This window comes from Aspergillus nidulans, chromosome III (genome assembly GCF_000011425.1).
Source record: "Aspergillus nidulans FGSC A4 chromosome III".
NCBI lineage: Eukaryota > Fungi > Ascomycota > Eurotiomycetes > Eurotiales > Aspergillaceae > Aspergillus > Aspergillus nidulans.
In genome coordinates, this window is record NC_066259.1 from 1401538 (window position 1) to 1417950 (window position 16413).

The following is a 16413-nucleotide window of genomic DNA, read 5'->3' on the forward strand; positions in this document are numbered from 1 at the left end:
GTCGCTCACATTCCTCCCCATTCCTATATTATTGTCTTTTATCTGTTCAATTTATTCGACCTTCTCTTGAACTGTCCGTCACAGGCCTGAAGATTGAGCGTTCTTCAGGACCTGGGCCTCCACCACCTCGACCTCAAACTTTGGGGTATTTCAAACGCCTATCTGTATCTCAATCGCAACGGCTGCCTGCGTCATCGCCAACTAACCCGCGACCTTCCACCTACGTGCACACGGGGCTCTCAACACCACCGGCGCCACCCCTCAGGCCCAGCCCTCGAAGATGGACTTCCATCTCATTCCCCGCGGCACAGACCGCAACTATACGGGGTTCCTAACAAAGACAATCGTCTACTCGGGGTCTCTAATAGTCTTTCTTGCCTGTATATCCGCCCTGCCCTTCATTCCTTCTCCCTTCCTAGATTTCGCATACTAACACCGTTTTCTGGATATTAGCATTCGGTCTTTCAATAGCAGCCATTGCAATCCCACGCTGGGTCTCCTACCACAGCTCATCGTACGACTATTCCTACGGGCTCCACCGGCGTTGTTCCTCTTTAACAGATACATGCGAGGCCTTTCCCAACCGTGAAGACTGTATCGGTGAAGACCGGTACTTTTGTTCGATGTGGCGGACCGTGGGATTTGGGATGTCATTTGCCGTTGTGCTGGAGGGGTTGAGTGTTGTTGCGTTTCTCATTGTGCTCTCTGGCGGAAAGAGGCTCAGGGAGGAGGGATGGAGGGTTCTGAGTCTCCTTATTCTTGCTGGTGCGGCTGTGCAGGCGGGGTGTATGGGACTTGTGGTACGTCTCCGTTCCAATCCAGGCTTTGTGGTCGGATGGGGTTTTTTGGCAGGGAGGTGAAGGGCTGTATGACTGACATTTCAACAGGCATATCTGGTGGAAAACGAACCGCGGTTTTTCGTGGGCTGGCGACTGGACGAATCGTGGATATATTGCACTGTTAGTTGGTGCGTGAGCGTCTTCTCCGCTGGCGCGATTATCCTCGCGGCTTATAGTCTGCCTTCGGAGGGAGGTTATGAGTTGATCCCGGATCACTCGTGATGCTTGAATTGTTACCGTTCGTCCGTCTTGTTCTTGCCGTCAACGACTCTTTTCTCTTCTTCTCAATTAGCGCAGGCTCCCATACATGGTAAACGGTGGCAACTGTGACCATTACCTGTTTGTTCAATTTGACTGTTGACAGTCTCGTCGATTTCTCGCGTTCGGTTGTTCGGTAGTTAATCTTATATAGGAAGGCGTCTGGCTACGATTACTATTGTTAAGTTAATTTAATGTTAATGAAAGCTTTGGTTCGACTGCATTCTAACTCTGCTCATCTTAGTGTCTACATCGACTTACAGCGCCTCCAGGGCTGAAGTTTCTGCGTCTTTTGAATGGTCTCCCAAAATTGTTATTGGTGTCGCGAGCAGGAACGGCGCCGTGCCGTGCTCTGTCGCCAGACCCAGAGCTGCAAGCAACGGAGCTGATCTAGCTCTACCGCGTACAGAACAACCGGAGTCTGCAGACTCGTGAGTGATAGTGGCGACCAGCCCTCTCAATACACAGGCAAGATCTCGATGTCCGCCTGTACAGCATTAGATGCGTCAAGATCCTTGGGTAAGCGCCCCAGCTTGTTCAATTGTAAGCACTCTGCTCTGGTGTCTTTGGACCCAGGACACAAACCAGTCCGGCACTAGCAAGGGTCCGGAGGGGCGTTCTTGCCGTGTCTCTTGTTTGAGCTGTCCATCTTCGTCGCTGTCTTTGTCCGCGAAAAATCCAAGGCCGAGTCAACAACTCGTCCACTCCCCTAGTCTCCTTCCAGCGGCCTCTGTGTCCTCCCTTACTTTTGGTTTAGTTGGAGAAGCAGCAGTAACCCTGGCTTCCACAGCCAGCCCCTCAGCCTCTCTACTCCGCGAATGCCTTGTAAACCCCTCAACAACCACCCACGTCCTCATTGCTTCTAACAAATCGAGCACCCGTTCACACTGTATTCGCGCCCACTCACGGCCATCGCTTACAGCCCTGTATCTGGCTCGCTGGTAATGTCCCCCGTAGTAGTATACCCAGATACAGGGCAGGAACTGTTGGGTGACTTTGTTGCAGCCGAAGATGTGAGATATAACCTTGCTGGGGTATGGTGCTCGCCACGTATCATGGCCGCGCAGGGCCTTGGGTAGGAGAAGTTGCATTTTGTCTCTGGCCTGGTGTTTGTGGTGGGACTGGGAATAGAGATGAGGACTTTGATATCCCACGTCCAAAACGCAATTCTTCGGTAAACCGTTCAGACTCGTTCTTGTTGCCGGCTTTTGCTGTGAGGTATGCTAAGGGGGAGGTGAATGAGGCACTGGGTTTGCGCCGGTTGTGTCAATAATGTCGGTGTCGGTGTCAGATTGGATACTACTGCTGCTGCTTTTCTCTTCGTCACCATCTGAGTCTTCTTTCTCTTCGTCCTCGTCCTTAGTGTCGAGCTCATGCTCAGGTTCGGAAGCAAATTCTTGCTTGAAAAACTGGCCTCGACCGGGACTTATACATCCAGGTTGTCGTCGCGAGGCTCGTCTAGATTGTTGTCCTCCTATGTCAGCATCCTGGTTGCTAGCCATCACTGTCAACTGCACTCTGTCAGGGAAATGCCGTGTTTCAGAGCGAGCCTCACTCAAGGTGTCGCTGTCGTCCGCATCCACGACTGCGCCGTGGATCTCGTACTCGTGCGTGATATCTGACCAAGCCCTTTCATCGCTGTCTGAGAAAAGAGATGAATGTCCGTTCACCCCCTTGAAGCCTGATGTTGACTTTTTCTTCCTCTGGCAAAGGTCCCCGATTGAGCTGATTGAGTTGATCAAGCTGATTATACCGAATCTCTTCATATATGACCGACTGAGCCAGCTCACCCTCAGCTAATGGGTACCCATGAAGCTCGATTCTCCTTTTGTGTCGCGGCTTGGTGGCGAATTTGTAGTCGTTATGTTGTCGATTAGAGCGCCTTTCAAGAAGATTGGATGGACTAGACTGGCCTAGACAGGAACTGAGGCTATCAGTCTCCATCCCACACCTCCCACAAACCTCGTCCTCATTATCAATATCCTGAGCAGCATCGGTACCATGGGGTCGACTTCCCTGCCGCAGCCGACGCTTGCGAACTGGAGCAAAACCCCCAAGTTCGATCAGAGTCCTAGCCGCAGCGGAATCTCTGTTGGCGATTTTCGTCTTTTAAAAATATTCGCCTCGGGATGTTCAACTGAGCCTCACCGCGAATGACCATCAGTACTATCGTCTTGGGTATGATCAGACAGCGTCTGACTCCCCGCAGGCGATTCGCCGTCCAGATCATACTCCCTAGACGTGTTATTATAGCTGTCATTTTCAATCATATCCGTACTCAAGTCAGCATCGGCAAATGCGTCCTCACCATCGTTCCCAAGCATCATACTGAGCGGCTGTGGCAGTAACGTCTGGAGCTCACCCTTTTGATATCCCTGTCTACCGGAGTCCTCCTGGCGTCGCCGGTGCGGCTTCGACTCGCTCGCCACATACTCCCCATCATCTATGAACATCGGAACCGGCCTTTCTGGTGACGAGAATGAGTTTCGAGTTGAACCCAGGTCATTATCGCCATGTCCAGGCTCAGGTTCAGGCTCATTGTCTGGGTTCCGATATCGATACGGATGGGAACTCTGGCGACGGAGGTGCGAAAAATCTCTGCTGTCGCCGAGCCAAGACTGGCATGGCATCCAGCCTCAAGTGCGGCTGAGGTTAGGGCAAGGCAGGCATGTACCCAGTGTTGGGACGATGGCGGGGGAGGGATCTGCATTGTAAGGTAGGTTCGTCTTTAGAATCGGAGGGGGTTGCGCAGTTTCTTGCGTTGGCTTATCGTTGTAGCGATGATACGCCATGGTTCTCGAATCGATATGTAAGTCAATGGCGTAGTTATGTTAGCGGAAAGGACTAGTCGAACAGTGTCTAATAGATATCATATGTATGTGGTAGACGGGGTCGGTCTAGACAGCCTAAGAATAGACCCTGAGAGATGGAGGAGGAAAGAGGAAGAACGAAGCCAATATAGAATCTATACTAGTTCAAATGGCAACCATGTAATTGTCTTACGTAGGCAATATAGTACAACAAAGAAGGCAAGTAAGTCGATAGCTTGAGAATCCGAGAAACTTTGTGCTGTAGCATGTTTGCTGGCTGTGAGAATAGAAAAAAAAAATCAAGGAGGGAATCCAACGCCTAAAATGCATCTCGTCCATTCGTGCCTCATGCTCATTCCACTCTAACCTCGATCCAATCTGAATTTCCCGCCACATCATCGTTTCCGTGTATGTATGTGCTGCTTGCCTAAGCTTTTGTTTGTAATGTCTAGCCAAGTTATACTTTGTTGTAATGTCGTGTATAACTCTTGTTCGGAAGTTTTCTCTGTCTGCTGAGATCGTTCCGTCGCTCATGCGTTGCTGGCTTGTTGGTTATGCTGCATTTCTTTATACGGCATACCCAGTGGGCCTAGGTACGTATTTCCGCATTGCCCGACTAGAACTGAAACCAACAGACCCAATATCAATTGAATTAAGCTCTCGGCTCAGCGCGTCCTGAACTCCAGTCGGTGCGCCGATGGGCACTTTCGCTGGAATGGGAGGGCCGACAGGGGCGGGTGCATACATTGGCGATGGAGAGGGAGAGATCGAGTGCCTACGTGGCATGGGATTCGACGACGGCGTGCTATAAGTTCGTCCATGTCCAGAATTGCTGCCATACCCAGGTCGTCCGCGGTCACCGTCCGAAGTGGAGACGTACGAAGATGTGGGACGGGGCGCTGCAGGACTATGCCTGGTGGGCGCGTTCCGAAAGCGGACAATCACTCCAGGTTTGCGCGATTTGCGGTCTGGCTCCGGCGCCCATGTATCTGTAGGCAGATGGTCGGATGGGTCGATCTCGCGGCCGTCGTCGCCAATAATGGGACCCTCTGGTCGGGCTGCAGCGGCCTCGCTCCGTCTCGCGGCTTCCATGGCTTCCGCGGGGGTCGTGTACGCCGGCGCTGGGTCCCTATTCATAACAGAGCGGGCAGCATTCGGATTGAAGGAGTCGAAAGAGTCTGGCGAAAATGGAGTCTGAGAGACTGAAGGCTGAGAGCCACCGCGACCTCTGGAAGGAGGTGGCCTAGGGCTAACCGATTTGCGTAGAACAAGCTGCTGCGAAGGAGCTTCTGCAATCACGGATCTTCGACTGACAAGTGATCGGTGGTGATCTTCCGCAGGGAGATTGTCGGGGTAAGGTGGCGATATAGGGGACGGGGACGGGTCGCGGCTGCGGTTGGGTCCTGGGAGGTGTTCCTCGAGAACACCACTGCGTCTCCGGATCTCACGCGCAAACCGCTCCGACTCTGCCTCGGCAACTACCGGATCAAGCCCAGCGACCAGGCTGGGCGGCATAGACGTGCTCGTGACTGGAGGGGGGTCCAGCATCAGCTCCGTAGGCTGGGGGAGTTTCATGTCTTGGGTCGATCTGGGGCCGTACTCTGGAGAGTAAGCTTTGTACGAAGGAGCTGGTGACGGTACTAACTGCGGACTAGGGTGAGCCATTGCTGTCCGATGAACAGGCGGAGGAGGTGGTGCTCCCTCTTCATCTTCATCTTCTACCCGCGGCTGCATTGAGGCATACTCTGCGTGATAGCGGCTCGGGCTGCGGCCACGCCTGGGAAGCGAGTTATGCTGCCGATAAGGCTCGCTCTCCTGGGGGTATTCAATGCGATGACGTGAAGACATGCTACTGGACGCATGATGATACCGAGCAGGCTGAAGTTCTTCTGGACCATACGTGTATGCGTCCGGGGGATGCTGATTGTAATGACGGCTGCTTGGCCGCGTGGCTTCTGCATGCATGTCTTCATAGTACGGATCTTGTCGACCTGCTGGCATTTGTCTCATTGATCGATAATCAGCCGGCGGGGCGTTCTCGTAGCCAGAGCGAGGTCGCGCATAGTAATCCTGTTCTGCTCTCGTGGGGTAATATTCTGAATAATGTGGCTGGCCTCGGCCCGCGGGTGGGTGGTGCGGAGGTGCATTCCATTCTCGCCCAAAATCGTCCGGTGTCTCATAGGTTCGCGGACGGGGCGGCGCATCATAGATCACCGGCGCCGCAGTATGTCTCGGCTGGTGGGCATAATCCATGCCAGAGCTAGACGGAGGAGTGGGGACGCCATCATATGGAGCTCGAGGCGGATGCGAGACTGGCAATGGGGCCGGAGAAGAGTACGCTTTCTCAGGTGCAGGACGGGGCCCGCTGGAGTGATCGGAAGGTAGAGGTCGACGTTTGACCTCTTTTAGCTGACGCGGTCCTGAGAGTGACGAGGAAGATGACGAGGACGGCGCCGGCGACGGCACGACGGCTACTGGGCCCGACCTGCTGCTGCCACTTGTTTTGGCCCTTTCCGTCCCTTGCGTTCTTCGCTCAATAACAGCCTCATCCTCGGGTCTAGTATCGTAGTAAGTCATCTCGAGACGAATCTCGCCGGCGTATTTTCCACGAAACTGAAGAGTGTGCCATTGGTCACTCTGGCTGCCTCCAGGGATGATGAGATTCTGTAGATCAATCCAGGTCTCGCCAATCAGATCGGTCCGTTTATCATCATTGAAGACCGACAGTTTCATTCGGAAATAGTCCGGCGATTCGTGCACGGTGAAGCGGAGTTCCTGGTCCCTATACAAAGTTAGCCGAGGCAGTCTTGCAAACTGGTTTGACCTACCACTTGGGCGTCTGGCCTCCACGCACGTCAGTGCCAGTTTTCTGGGCCTCTTTGCCTAGACGTGCAGCGCAGTAAGGGTTCTGCTTTCCCATTGTCTTCCTGTTGGGGAGGTTCTTTGCACGGTCCACGACGGCCACCAGGGTGCCAATTGCCGGGCCGTCCACTGACATGTCGGCGAAGATGCCGGCAGCATGATTGATACCCGACATTCGGAGAGCCATGATGGATGTTCTGAGAAAAGAAAACAGACTCGAGAGACGGCTACCACATCTGTCAAAAGGTCGACGGTAGAAGGTAAAGAGCTGGCCAGACGCGGACGCAAGGCGGGTATCTAGGTAAGGAGTGCAATCGATCGAGCAAACACTCGAGGGATAAAAATTGTACGACTCGAATGCAAGGGTTCAGAGGGGAATGGGGGAAAGAAGAAGATGCAAACGACAGTCGAGAACCCAGAAGATGGGAGGGAGAGACAGGCAGTGGACTGGGAAGAGCTGGAGGAGGGGAAAACAACCAGGCTGCGCTTATCGAGGCTGTTTATGTGATTGGCCCAGTCGTGGATTTGGGAGGCTGGGAAGTGGCTGGTGGTGGAGCGCTGGGTCAGCGTCATTGGCCGATCGTTTGTTCCTGCATCGACCATCCTGGCCAGGCCCCACCTTGCACAACTCGCAAATCACGATACCGTGAATTACGCGAAATTACACGCATACAGCTGTGCAACATCAAAATGACTGGGGATACTAGCAAAGCGATGCGAGACAGGATAGAGCACTGGTTTGATAGAATGGAAATCATGGAAAATAGAATTAAACGCAAAAAAGAGTGGAATATGAATTCTGCTGCCTGAGTAAAAATAGATCGACCGAAATCAAGGAATCTGGAAGCCTGACAATGATGATCTCACTTCCTGAAACTGCCCGCATTAGCCTGCGCCTAAGTCTGCGCCTAAGCCCTGTCACTCCCAACGCCGACTCGCCCAAGTGGAGTTCTAGATGCATGGCGACAGCTGGAGATCGTTGCTTTTACCCTTAGGTGCATTCGGCCGGAGCCATGCTGAAACGGCGATCTGATGACGCTGTAGTCCGTTGCGTTGTTCGTATACACCGTACGTTGATGCCGTAATCATATACTTTGCGCAGCACAATGTCTCAAAAACATGACAAACGCTTTCAACGAAAGATATGTTAGTTACAGTATTGCGTACGCAGTCTTCGAATAGGTGAGTCAGAGAGTTTGAAGTACGCCTCATCTTAGCCCTGCAATTTGTCGAGAATATCAATTTATCCTCTTAAGATTCAGGCTGCGCCTGAAACGACCCACTCTAACAACGAACCGGGACTCCACAATTCCTATAAGATGTCTTTGACTTACTCTGGTGGACATCGGACAATGCACAAGAGATGCCCTATGGGCCTCCAGAGCAGCAGGTCCTTGCTGATTCTCAGGTACAATACGTAAATCTGCTTCCTCTTGTGTCTTCATTCAATAGCCGTAACATGAGTTCTGCCTCATCTTTCAGTACAGTCTTCACTGTTCGGTAATTCAGTCATTGTGAGTCAAAAGCGTACCGTAGGACTTAGGATCCGGGAGATATTTGGGATTTAACTGGAACGCAGACTGCAACCCAGCTACTAAGGCTTGTCAAGCAAGAAGACGGCACTGTTAATCTCAAAGCACTAATCTCAGCGTTTGGTATAACCCTTTGTTGCCCAGAAGGGGTACGGTATCATCGCCCAGCGACTTTCCCATCCTCCCCAATTGTCGTAATCTCTACCTCACTAGCCCGAACCTCAACCTCGCCCTTCTCAGGGACTTCAACATTAATCTGGTCTGAAGAACCTTCAAGGACAGAATCATAGAATCCCGTCGTCAGATCCATCTGGCAGGGCCTCACGTACCGGGCTCCCTTATAGAACCGCCAGAAGAGGAAGTTGCCCACGTAGACGACGATCCCGACATACCGAAGCACAAACTGGTCTGCTTTGAATTGTGGGATGAATGCGTCATAACCTGTTTTTTATGAGTAAAGAGGATTTGGAGGCTGGGATTTGCAATTGTTTGCCTACCAGAGAAGACGATACAGAGAACAGTAATGAACATTGAGTAGTAAGCTCCATAAGGCTGCAGGACAGCGCAATAAGACCTCTCTTTCAAGCTGATTTCCTGTCTCTTTATACCACGTCTGAAGTTGAGATACGAAAGCAGGATACTGAGCCAGTTAAGCAGCGCAAAGATCGTCGCCAGGCTGACGAAGTATTCAAAGATCGTTGATGCAGATTTAGCGGCGTTCATGTACCCCAGAACACAGAAAAGCGCAGCAAAACACACACTCCATGCTGGAACGCCATTTTTCAATGTTTTTGCCAAAAGCTTCGGCGCCTGTCCGTCTTTGGCTAGACCATAGAGCGAGCGGGACGAACAGTAAATATCTGAAGCGGCCGAACTGACGACGAAAACGAGTAAGCCAGCATTGACGATATCGGGGAGGACCTTGATTCCCGCGAGTGATATCGCGACGACAAAGGGTGAAGCTGCAGCGGAAGTAGACTTTGAGGTTGCATCTACGAGCTCTGAACTGGTATAGGGAACTGCCATGGTGAGAGCCCACACACCAATAACGTAGAAGCTGAGGATCCGCCAGAAGGTCTGCCTTATGGCCATGGGGATGGTCTTGCGCGGGTTACTTGCCTCGCCGAATGTCACTCCGACGACTTCGGTTCCTGTGTATGCAAAGCAGGCTTGGATCATACACGCCCACCAGCCGAGTAGGTAGCCTTTGCGGCCGCCGAGGAGATACTGCCCATATGCGCCGGGGCTGTGCCAGTACTTGAAGCCGATTTTTTCTCCAGAAGGAGAGCCGCCAGCGGAGATTATGAAACAGCATAGGATGAGGGTCGTAATAACAATGAGCTTGATGCAGCTGAGGATGAACTCAGATTCGCCAAAATTGTTGATATGGGTGACCTGGTATTGTGAGTAGTTGCCATGGCAGATACGCCGCTTCAGGGCTGGACAAACATTGGGTAGAATGACCATTGCACCAAACACTGTGATCCAGATACCTACGTTGAGGTCTGGTCTCCAGTAGTGTACGATCAATCCTGCCGCCGTCAGGTTTGTGGGTATCGCAATGGCATAACTGAAGAAATAGTTCCAGCCAGTTGCAAACCTCTGCCCGTCAGTTACAACTATCTAAAGCCCATAGATAGATGAAGGAGCACCTTACCCCAAAGCTGGATGTGCGTATCTACTCGCATATCCAGAGAACCCCTTCTTCATGGGAATATAGGCTGCCATCTCTCCCAGGGCAGTCATGATGAAGAAGACTGCAAAACCGATGAGAAGGTAGGAAATCAACAGACTGGCCGGACCACCACGAGTCAATGCTGTCCCAGAGGAGATTGTAAGACCGGTTCCCATTGAGCAAGCAATTGCAAACATCGCTACCTGGCGGCCCTTGAAGTCCCTCTTCAAATCATCGCCAGTCGGCCTCTGGACGGCAACCTTGCCACGCTCTTCGCTGTTGTCCATGATGGCAGCTGATGGAACTTGGTACTGCACTGCGGAGGAATATGAGCAAGTATACGGGGTTTATTGGAGGCAACTGAAGAATTTGGGCTTATCTTTAGCCATGCTAGCCCTTGGAACGCCTTCCCGGAGATCGGATGTGATCCGTTGACTGTTACTCCAAGGGGCGATAAGGATGCAAGGAGTAAGACAATGAATCACGTCAATCTCCTTCATATGATCCAATGGAAGTAGCATTGATGCTATTCGCACTCATCGGCAGCTTTAGAGTACTGGACGCCATGGTGTTGGAGGTGCTGTAGGACAACACTTAGACTAAGTTATCGCGTAACTTTGTTGATTAATTCTTGTCATAATGACACGCCTCAGCTGTCTATCTATCTCTGAAAAAAGAGTTAGCTATTGAGGCCATGAGGCAAGTCAACAAACTGGCTGGACTCTGCCACGACTCGGCGATGAAGAAAAGTAAAGCTGGGGGTTGGCTAGGTAACCCTCAGCATCGACAATGCATGTAGCTATTCATACGTCGACCACCACTAACTCATTATAGCCTTGTACACTAGGCTTAATTCAAGCCACCAAAATGTGAGAAGTTCACAAGTAGGAAATAATGAGTTCGTTGTTGATTGTATGAGCGAGCAAGCGTAAGTTGAATACATTGGTACAGTAATAAAAGCCCAATCGGGTATAGCGTACTGATACCGCGATAACGAAAAAATCCATCAACTCTCGAAACCTCACCAGACACTTCAGACAACTAAAGCCAGCGACGCGGTTGATCCGCATAGCCCAGTCAAGACTCTTCAGCATGGCGGCCCCCGTCCTCCCGTTAACGCAGGTCAAGCTGCCCGAGCTGCCCGCATCACAATTAAGCCCCGAGCAGCTCCACTGGAAGACCTTCAAAAATCCTCTCCTCATTCCATCACCAGCAAACGGCCCTGTCAACTTCATCACACAACCATCTGCGCCCTCTTCCGCCTCTGCCTTCCCCTCGCTCACACAGCCCCCCGATGTCTTCACCGTCACAACGGGCGCCCGCGTGCAGATTTACTCTATTCGCACACGAAAACTGCTCCGAACGATCACTCGGTTCGATGACACTGCGCGCGGCACAGACGTTCGTCCTGATGGCAGGATTCTAGTAGCGGGTGATGATACCGGTACATTACAGGTGTTCGATGTTGGTTCGCGAGCGATTTTGAAGACGTGGAAGGACCACAAGCAGCCGGTTTGGGTAGCCAAGTTCTCGCCTAGCGATCCGACGTGTGTTCTGTCCGCAAGCGATGACCGGACTGTGCGGTTGTGGGATCTGCCCAGTGAGAACAGTATCAAATCATTCGTGGGTCACTCCGACTATGTGCGTACTGCGGCGTTCATGCCGGGTTCGCTGGCTTCGTCTGGCTCGTTAGTGTCTGGTAGTTACGATCGAACAGTGCGGTTGTGGGATCCCCGTATGGAGGGCCGGTCTGCCATGACTTTCAAGATGGGCGCGCCGCTGGAAACTGTTCTCCCCATGCCGACGGGCACGACAGTGCTGGCCGCGGCGGACAACAAGATCGCGGTGTTGGATATCGTGGCTGGAAAGCCACTGCATATGATTCAGAGCCATCAAAAGACAGTCACATCACTCTCCTTAGCATCGGACGGAACGCGGTTACTCAGCGGTGCTCTCGATGGCCACCTTAAGATTCACGAAACAACTGGCTGGAATGTCGTGGCTGGCTTCAAATACCAGTCGCCCATCCTCTCCCTCTGCGCAATCACCTCCGGCGCTGCACGCGAAGACAAGCATATTGCCGTTGGTATGCAGTCTGGACTGCTGTCAATCAAGACCCGTCTCTCTGGTCAGCAGAAGGCGCGCGAGCGCGAGCGCAAGAAGGAAATGGAGGCCCTTCTTGAGGGAAAGATTGAAGAGTACGACAAGAAGAAGAACAAGAATAAGAGGCGCCAAGGCTCCGCGTGGGAACGACGATGGCGAGGTCTGGATTTTGTCGGTGAAGGAGTGGACATCATCATCGACGGTAATGAGGCAAAGAAGCGCAAGAAGGAGAAGGGGTGGGAACTTGATCTGCGCAAAGGCCGCTACGCTACTGCTCTCGACCAGGTCCTTGGCTCGGCCGACAGGATCGCGCAGCTTACCCTTTTCTCAGAGCTGCGGCACCGCTCTGCGCTTCGTGCGGCCCTGCGGGGTCGTGATGAGGTCACGCTTCAGCCCGTGCTGCAGTGGGTGTACAAGAACATCACGGAGCCGAGACTGGTTGGACTGAGTGTGGAGGTAGCAATGAATGTGTTGGATATCTACTCTGCGAACCTGGGGCAGTCGGAACAGATCGACAAAATGGTAGAGCGGCTGCATTGGCGGGTGAGGGATGAAGTGGACTTTGCGCATCAGGCGTTCGAGACGAAGGGGATGTTGGATATGCTGCGTGCTTAACATTATGCCCTAGATGTTCTATATGGCTTGGCCTGGAGTTTTAGGTTGTTTGGGAAAAGGACCTCGATTGTATAGCACTAATGCATGATAGATATATTCATCACAAGATTCAATCCCGAGATATCTGTCCATAGCGATCTTTCAGTTAGCCCTGTCCGGCCTTACTGGTATAACCTCGAGAAGCCCCCCTCTGGCGGCTGCAACCAATTTCTACTATCATACTCCCATCCCTCGGCGCCCTCGATGACATGAAACGTATATGCAAACCGACTCTTATCCCCTGTGTTCTTTTCACTCTTATGCAGAACATTCCCATGAATAAGCACCAAGGAACCAGCCTTGACATCCAATACCTCCACCTCCGGTTCTCCCTCATCCTCCCCCACCTCCAAGTCCCTCGGGAACTTTTCCCCCTCATTACTCACGAACCCCGTCCCGCAAAGCTGCCCAGCCTCATTATACTTCCTCACAAACCTCCTCTGCACCTCCCCAGAGCGCTTCTTATGAGACCCCTTATACATGGCCAGCGTCGCATTGCCCACCCCAGCATCCTGCAGCGCAAACCAGAACCCAACAGCACTTGGCGGGCTCGTGTACAAGAACTCGCTATCCTTATGCGGTGGCACAGCACCCCCAATACCGGGCTGCTTGCAGATAACCATACTCTGCAGCACCCTAGGATCCCTGAAGCCCAGACTGCGCGCGATTTCCGCGTTCTGTTCGTTTAGGCTTACGGCCTCGAATGGTTTCGAGAGAGAGTGCAATGCATGTCCGATTTTGTTGATTGCTTTCTCCTTTGGACGGCTTAGGATGCTCTTTGTGGGATTAGAAGGATCGGGCGTGAACGCGTCCGGCTCGAAGAAGAAGCGAATCTTGTCGCCGCTGGTGAGGAAGTAGTCGTCGCCGACGTGAGGCTTGTTGTCTTTTTCGTCATCGCCAGTCGTAAATTGTGTTAGGGGGTGTGTGGAGAGGTCGAACGATGTGAGGAGGGAGGTTGTTTCGGTGATCAGAGCGTTGATTTGTTGGGGAGTGAGGTAGTCTGGAAGGACGAGGTAGCCGTTCTCGTGGAAGGAGGTGACTTGGGCGGGGGTCAGGCCGGGCATTTTGGATCGCTAGCTTCTCAATTTCTATTTTGAGGCACTGAATGTGGGTAGAGAAGCAAGAGCAGAAATGAAGCGAAAGTTGGAGAAACGGCCGTACGATGGTGGGAAGATACAACGCTTATCTGCGGGGTTCTGGATTGGTCGCGATAGCTTCATGCTATCCGTATTGGGCTTAGGGCGCTTTATAGTGAGCAGTGGAGTTTGCCTCAGAGCAAGCCTGTACTCGGAGTACTGTGGCACTATGATTGAATGGGACATACATGTCACTGACTTCACGATAAATATCCTGTCTTCTTCGAAGATGTATCAATTGACTGGAGGAGCATGAAACAACCCAATCCAATAGTTGCCCCAACAATGACATCAACCCTCGCCACTCGGTCTATATATCCCGTCAAGAGGGCGCCTCTAGACATCCAAAACAAACACACTCTACCCCTCTATATAACAAAAGACGATTTAAACAATTATATCTCGAAGCAGAATGCCCTTCAGCACAACCACCTCCTCAACCTCCACCTTCTTCAGTAGTTCTTCCAGCTCCTTTTCCCGCGACGGCCAACAACCCGAAGAACACCATTCTGCCCACCGTTACAGCACTCAAACTCAGACGTCTCCTGACGGCACAACGACCGTTCGTACGATCAGGCAGGACTTGGGCCAGCCTGTTATTGTTGAGGAACACCGGTACGATAAAGATGGACGGGAACTTGCGGCGCTGCCCGATGCGCAGAGTGATGGGATGAGGAGGATTGAGGACGTGGGCGATGAAGAGTTCGAATGAGGTCGATATCAGAAAGATTCGAGGGATGAATAGGTTCAACTAGTGGATAATGAATCAAACGACAATGCTATGCTATGCGTGATGATATGACTATAGTTACGTTGTTTTATTTTTAAATAAGACGCTTCTTTTGTCATGCTCGTCATGCTACGAATGGCTGCGTAAGTTCGTACCGGCGTTCAGTTTGTAGTGTTGAGTTTCAAGGCAATCGCACCCTCCGTTCCGACCAACGGTGTCTGGCACGGTGTATCAATGCTGGCAACTCAAAACTCCAGTGGCACAACATTCCGGCAACGAATCCCACAGCATCGTTCCTAAATCCCACCAGCAAGCCAACTGTGACCATCATGACCATCCACCTCTTGTTCCTCTCCTCCTCAGACAAGTGCACCTGCTCTCCACTCTCATCTTCCACCTGTCTTCCTAGATCCCTAGCGCCAGAGGTATTAAGGCTCTCACCCACCCGGACGAGCTCCAGCCCCGCTGCAATAACCATGACAGCAAGTAGGGCCTTCGGAAACCGGTGCAGCAAGTTAACTAGACTTTCGCCAAACACCAGGCCAAGAACAAGCTTGCAGACTCCTAGAAAGACAACGCTGGCTCCGGAGCGCGCGCCAAACCGGTACTGGGCTGCTAGCCCGCCGGAGCCGTGGCAGACAGGCATCGCACCGAACCAGACGCCAATCAAGTTCATGATAGAGACACTGAGACCGATGGCTGTGACGGATGGTGTGGGAACAGACGGGAGTAAATCGGCTGCTAGATGGACGACCGCGACGACAGAGTTGAGCGTTGTGAGCGGAAGCTGGCCAAGGCCTGCATCAACGGCACCTTCCGACCATTCACTGCCAACTGGAATCACGATAGATGGGTGCCAGATCGAGAATGAGGGGAGGTTGGACTTTAGGGAGCTGCGGATGATTGCGAGGACCACACCGATAATGAAGACAACAAGGGCATAAGGCAGTCGTTTGGGTGTAGAGTTCGTGAGCAGGAGAGCCACGAAGACGCCAATGGCCCAGAGACGGTTGTCGGCCCATGAAGGGTGAGTCCACCCGAGGCCGTGCAAGGTGGTGCATGCTGCCATTACAAGGGACAGGCCAGCCCCAACTTGGATGCCTTTGACGACTGGGATGGGAACAACGCGGGTAAACCACTGCAGCAGACCGGTGATGCTTCCTAGAAAGAGAACTGCTGCGACAAATATCCCTGCTGCAGCGATAGATCCCGGCGAGAAGGATCGCGCGATAGCTACTGCGGCAATGGCCTTCATGGGCTGAACGGGCAGCGGGATGCCGAAGAAGAGGCCTGTCAAAATATTGAAAAGACCAGAGAAGATAAGCGTGCTAGCAAGAGAGACCGTGCCGTTGGCAGCTAAGGCGAGCGCTATTGGGAGGAAAGTCCCCAGGTCTCCAAGGGAGCCAGCAATCTCAGAGACATAATGCCGTCGGAAGGTCGAGATATTATACTCGGTGATGGAGCGAATGGATTGCAGTGTCATCTGTGTACGTTAGCGGTCGCCATGGTTAGAGACAGAACTTGAGTTGACAGGAATCGTACCTTGCGCAGCTTGAAGCCTTGTAAGGTGCGCTGCAAGTAAGCTGGGGTTGGAGTTAAGAGCTGGGTGGATGCTCTTACTCTTATACTGGGGCAGTAAGGCACTCACACTAGGCCCGAATGGGTTTATCAGATCCAGCTAGGGCCACATGACGCATCACGACCAACCCCGCGGAAAAGCAATTCTCATCTTCAAATCAGCGCACAAAGGTCCTCCTCCCGATTCCTTGATAATTCCGTGTGTCGCAGGTGTCGCTGGCCATCACGTCAGGAAT

At 52.4% G+C, this 16413-nt stretch overlaps 7 protein-coding genes across 7 annotated transcripts, besides 1 other annotated feature; 3 read left to right on the forward strand and 4 right to left on the reverse strand.

Annotated features, from left to right (window-relative positions):
- Positions 1-16413: part of a sequence feature (contig 1.79 190..209053(-1)) that runs on past both edges of the window.
- ANIA_10578 (uncharacterized protein) lies at positions 281-1287 on the forward strand (the record flags this gene model as incomplete). The annotated part of the gene is made up of 3 exons (XM_050611671.1): positions 281-380; positions 454-800; positions 888-1287. The coding sequence occupies 3 exons, from the start codon at positions 281-283 to the stop codon at positions 1059-1061; spliced, it is 621 nt and encodes a 206-aa protein (XP_050467674.1). The 3' UTR covers positions 1062-1287.
- ANIA_04650 (uncharacterized protein) lies at positions 4061-7217 on the reverse strand. Its single transcript, XM_050611672.1, has 2 exons — positions 6736-7217; positions 4061-6689 (listed from the first exon to the last, which is right to left on the reverse strand). The coding sequence occupies exons 1-2, from the start codon at positions 6954-6956 to the stop codon at positions 4475-4477; spliced, it is 2436 nt and encodes an 811-aa protein (XP_050467675.1). The 5' UTR covers positions 6957-7217; the 3' UTR covers positions 4061-4474.
- Positions 8459-10263, reverse strand: ANIA_04649 (uncharacterized protein; the record flags this gene model as incomplete). The annotated part of the gene is made up of 3 exons (XM_657161.1): positions 8459-8742; positions 8799-9871; positions 9959-10263. 3 exons carry the CDS (start codon positions 10261-10263, stop codon positions 8459-8461), a joined length of 1662 nt encoding a protein of 553 aa, XP_662253.1.
- ANIA_04648 (snoRNA-binding rRNA-processing protein UTP15) lies at positions 11069-12694 on the forward strand (the record flags this gene model as incomplete). Its single annotated transcript, XM_657160.1, has 1 exon — positions 11069-12694. One exon carries the CDS (start codon positions 11069-11071, stop codon positions 12692-12694), a length of 1626 nt encoding a protein of 541 aa, XP_662252.1.
- On the reverse strand, positions 12753-13818 carry ANIA_04647 (phytanoyl-CoA dioxygenase family protein). Its single transcript, XM_657159.2, has one exon. The coding sequence runs from the start codon at positions 13795-13797 to the stop codon at positions 12856-12858; it is 942 nt and encodes a 313-aa protein (XP_662251.1). The 5' UTR covers positions 13798-13818; the 3' UTR covers positions 12753-12855.
- Positions 14225-14637, forward strand: ANIA_04646 (uncharacterized protein). Its single transcript, XM_657158.2, has one exon. It carries the CDS (start codon positions 14282-14284, stop codon positions 14579-14581), a length of 300 nt encoding a protein of 99 aa, XP_662250.1. The 5' UTR covers positions 14225-14281; the 3' UTR covers positions 14582-14637.
- ANIA_04645 (putative sulfate/molybdate transporter) lies at positions 14226-16169 on the reverse strand. The gene is made up of 3 exons (XM_050611674.1): positions 16142-16169; positions 15103-16082; positions 14226-14996 (listed from the first exon to the last, which is right to left on the reverse strand). The coding sequence occupies exons 2-3, from the start codon at positions 16080-16082 to the stop codon at positions 14927-14929; spliced, it is 1050 nt and encodes a 349-aa protein (XP_050467676.1). The 5' UTR covers positions 16142-16169; the 3' UTR covers positions 14226-14926.

Bases quoted from the DNA above. Each gene is read 5' to 3' on its own strand.
- ANIA_04650 (XM_050611672.1), bottom strand. From the start codon at position 6,956: ATGGCTCTCCGAATGTCGGGTATCAATCATGCTGCCGGCATCTTCGCC. The intron at 6,690-6,735 runs GTAGGTCAAACC...AACTTTGTATAG, and splicing joins GGAGGCCAGACGCCCAAGTG to GGACCAGGAACTCCGCTTCA.
- ANIA_04647 (XM_657159.2), bottom strand. From the start codon at position 13,797: ATGCCCGGCCTGACCCCCGCCCAAGTCACCTCCTTCCACGAGAACGGC.
- ANIA_04646 (XM_657158.2), top strand. From the start codon at position 14,282: ATGCCCTTCAGCACAACCACCTCCTCAACCTCCACCTTCTTCAGTAGT.
- ANIA_04645 (XM_050611674.1), bottom strand. From the start codon at position 16,082: ATGACACTGCAATCCATTCGCTCCATCACCGAGTATAATATCTCGACC. The intron at 14,997-15,102 runs GTTTCCGAAGGC...CTAGGAAGACAG, and splicing joins CTAGTTAACTTGCTGCACCG to GTGGAAGATGAGAGTGGAGA.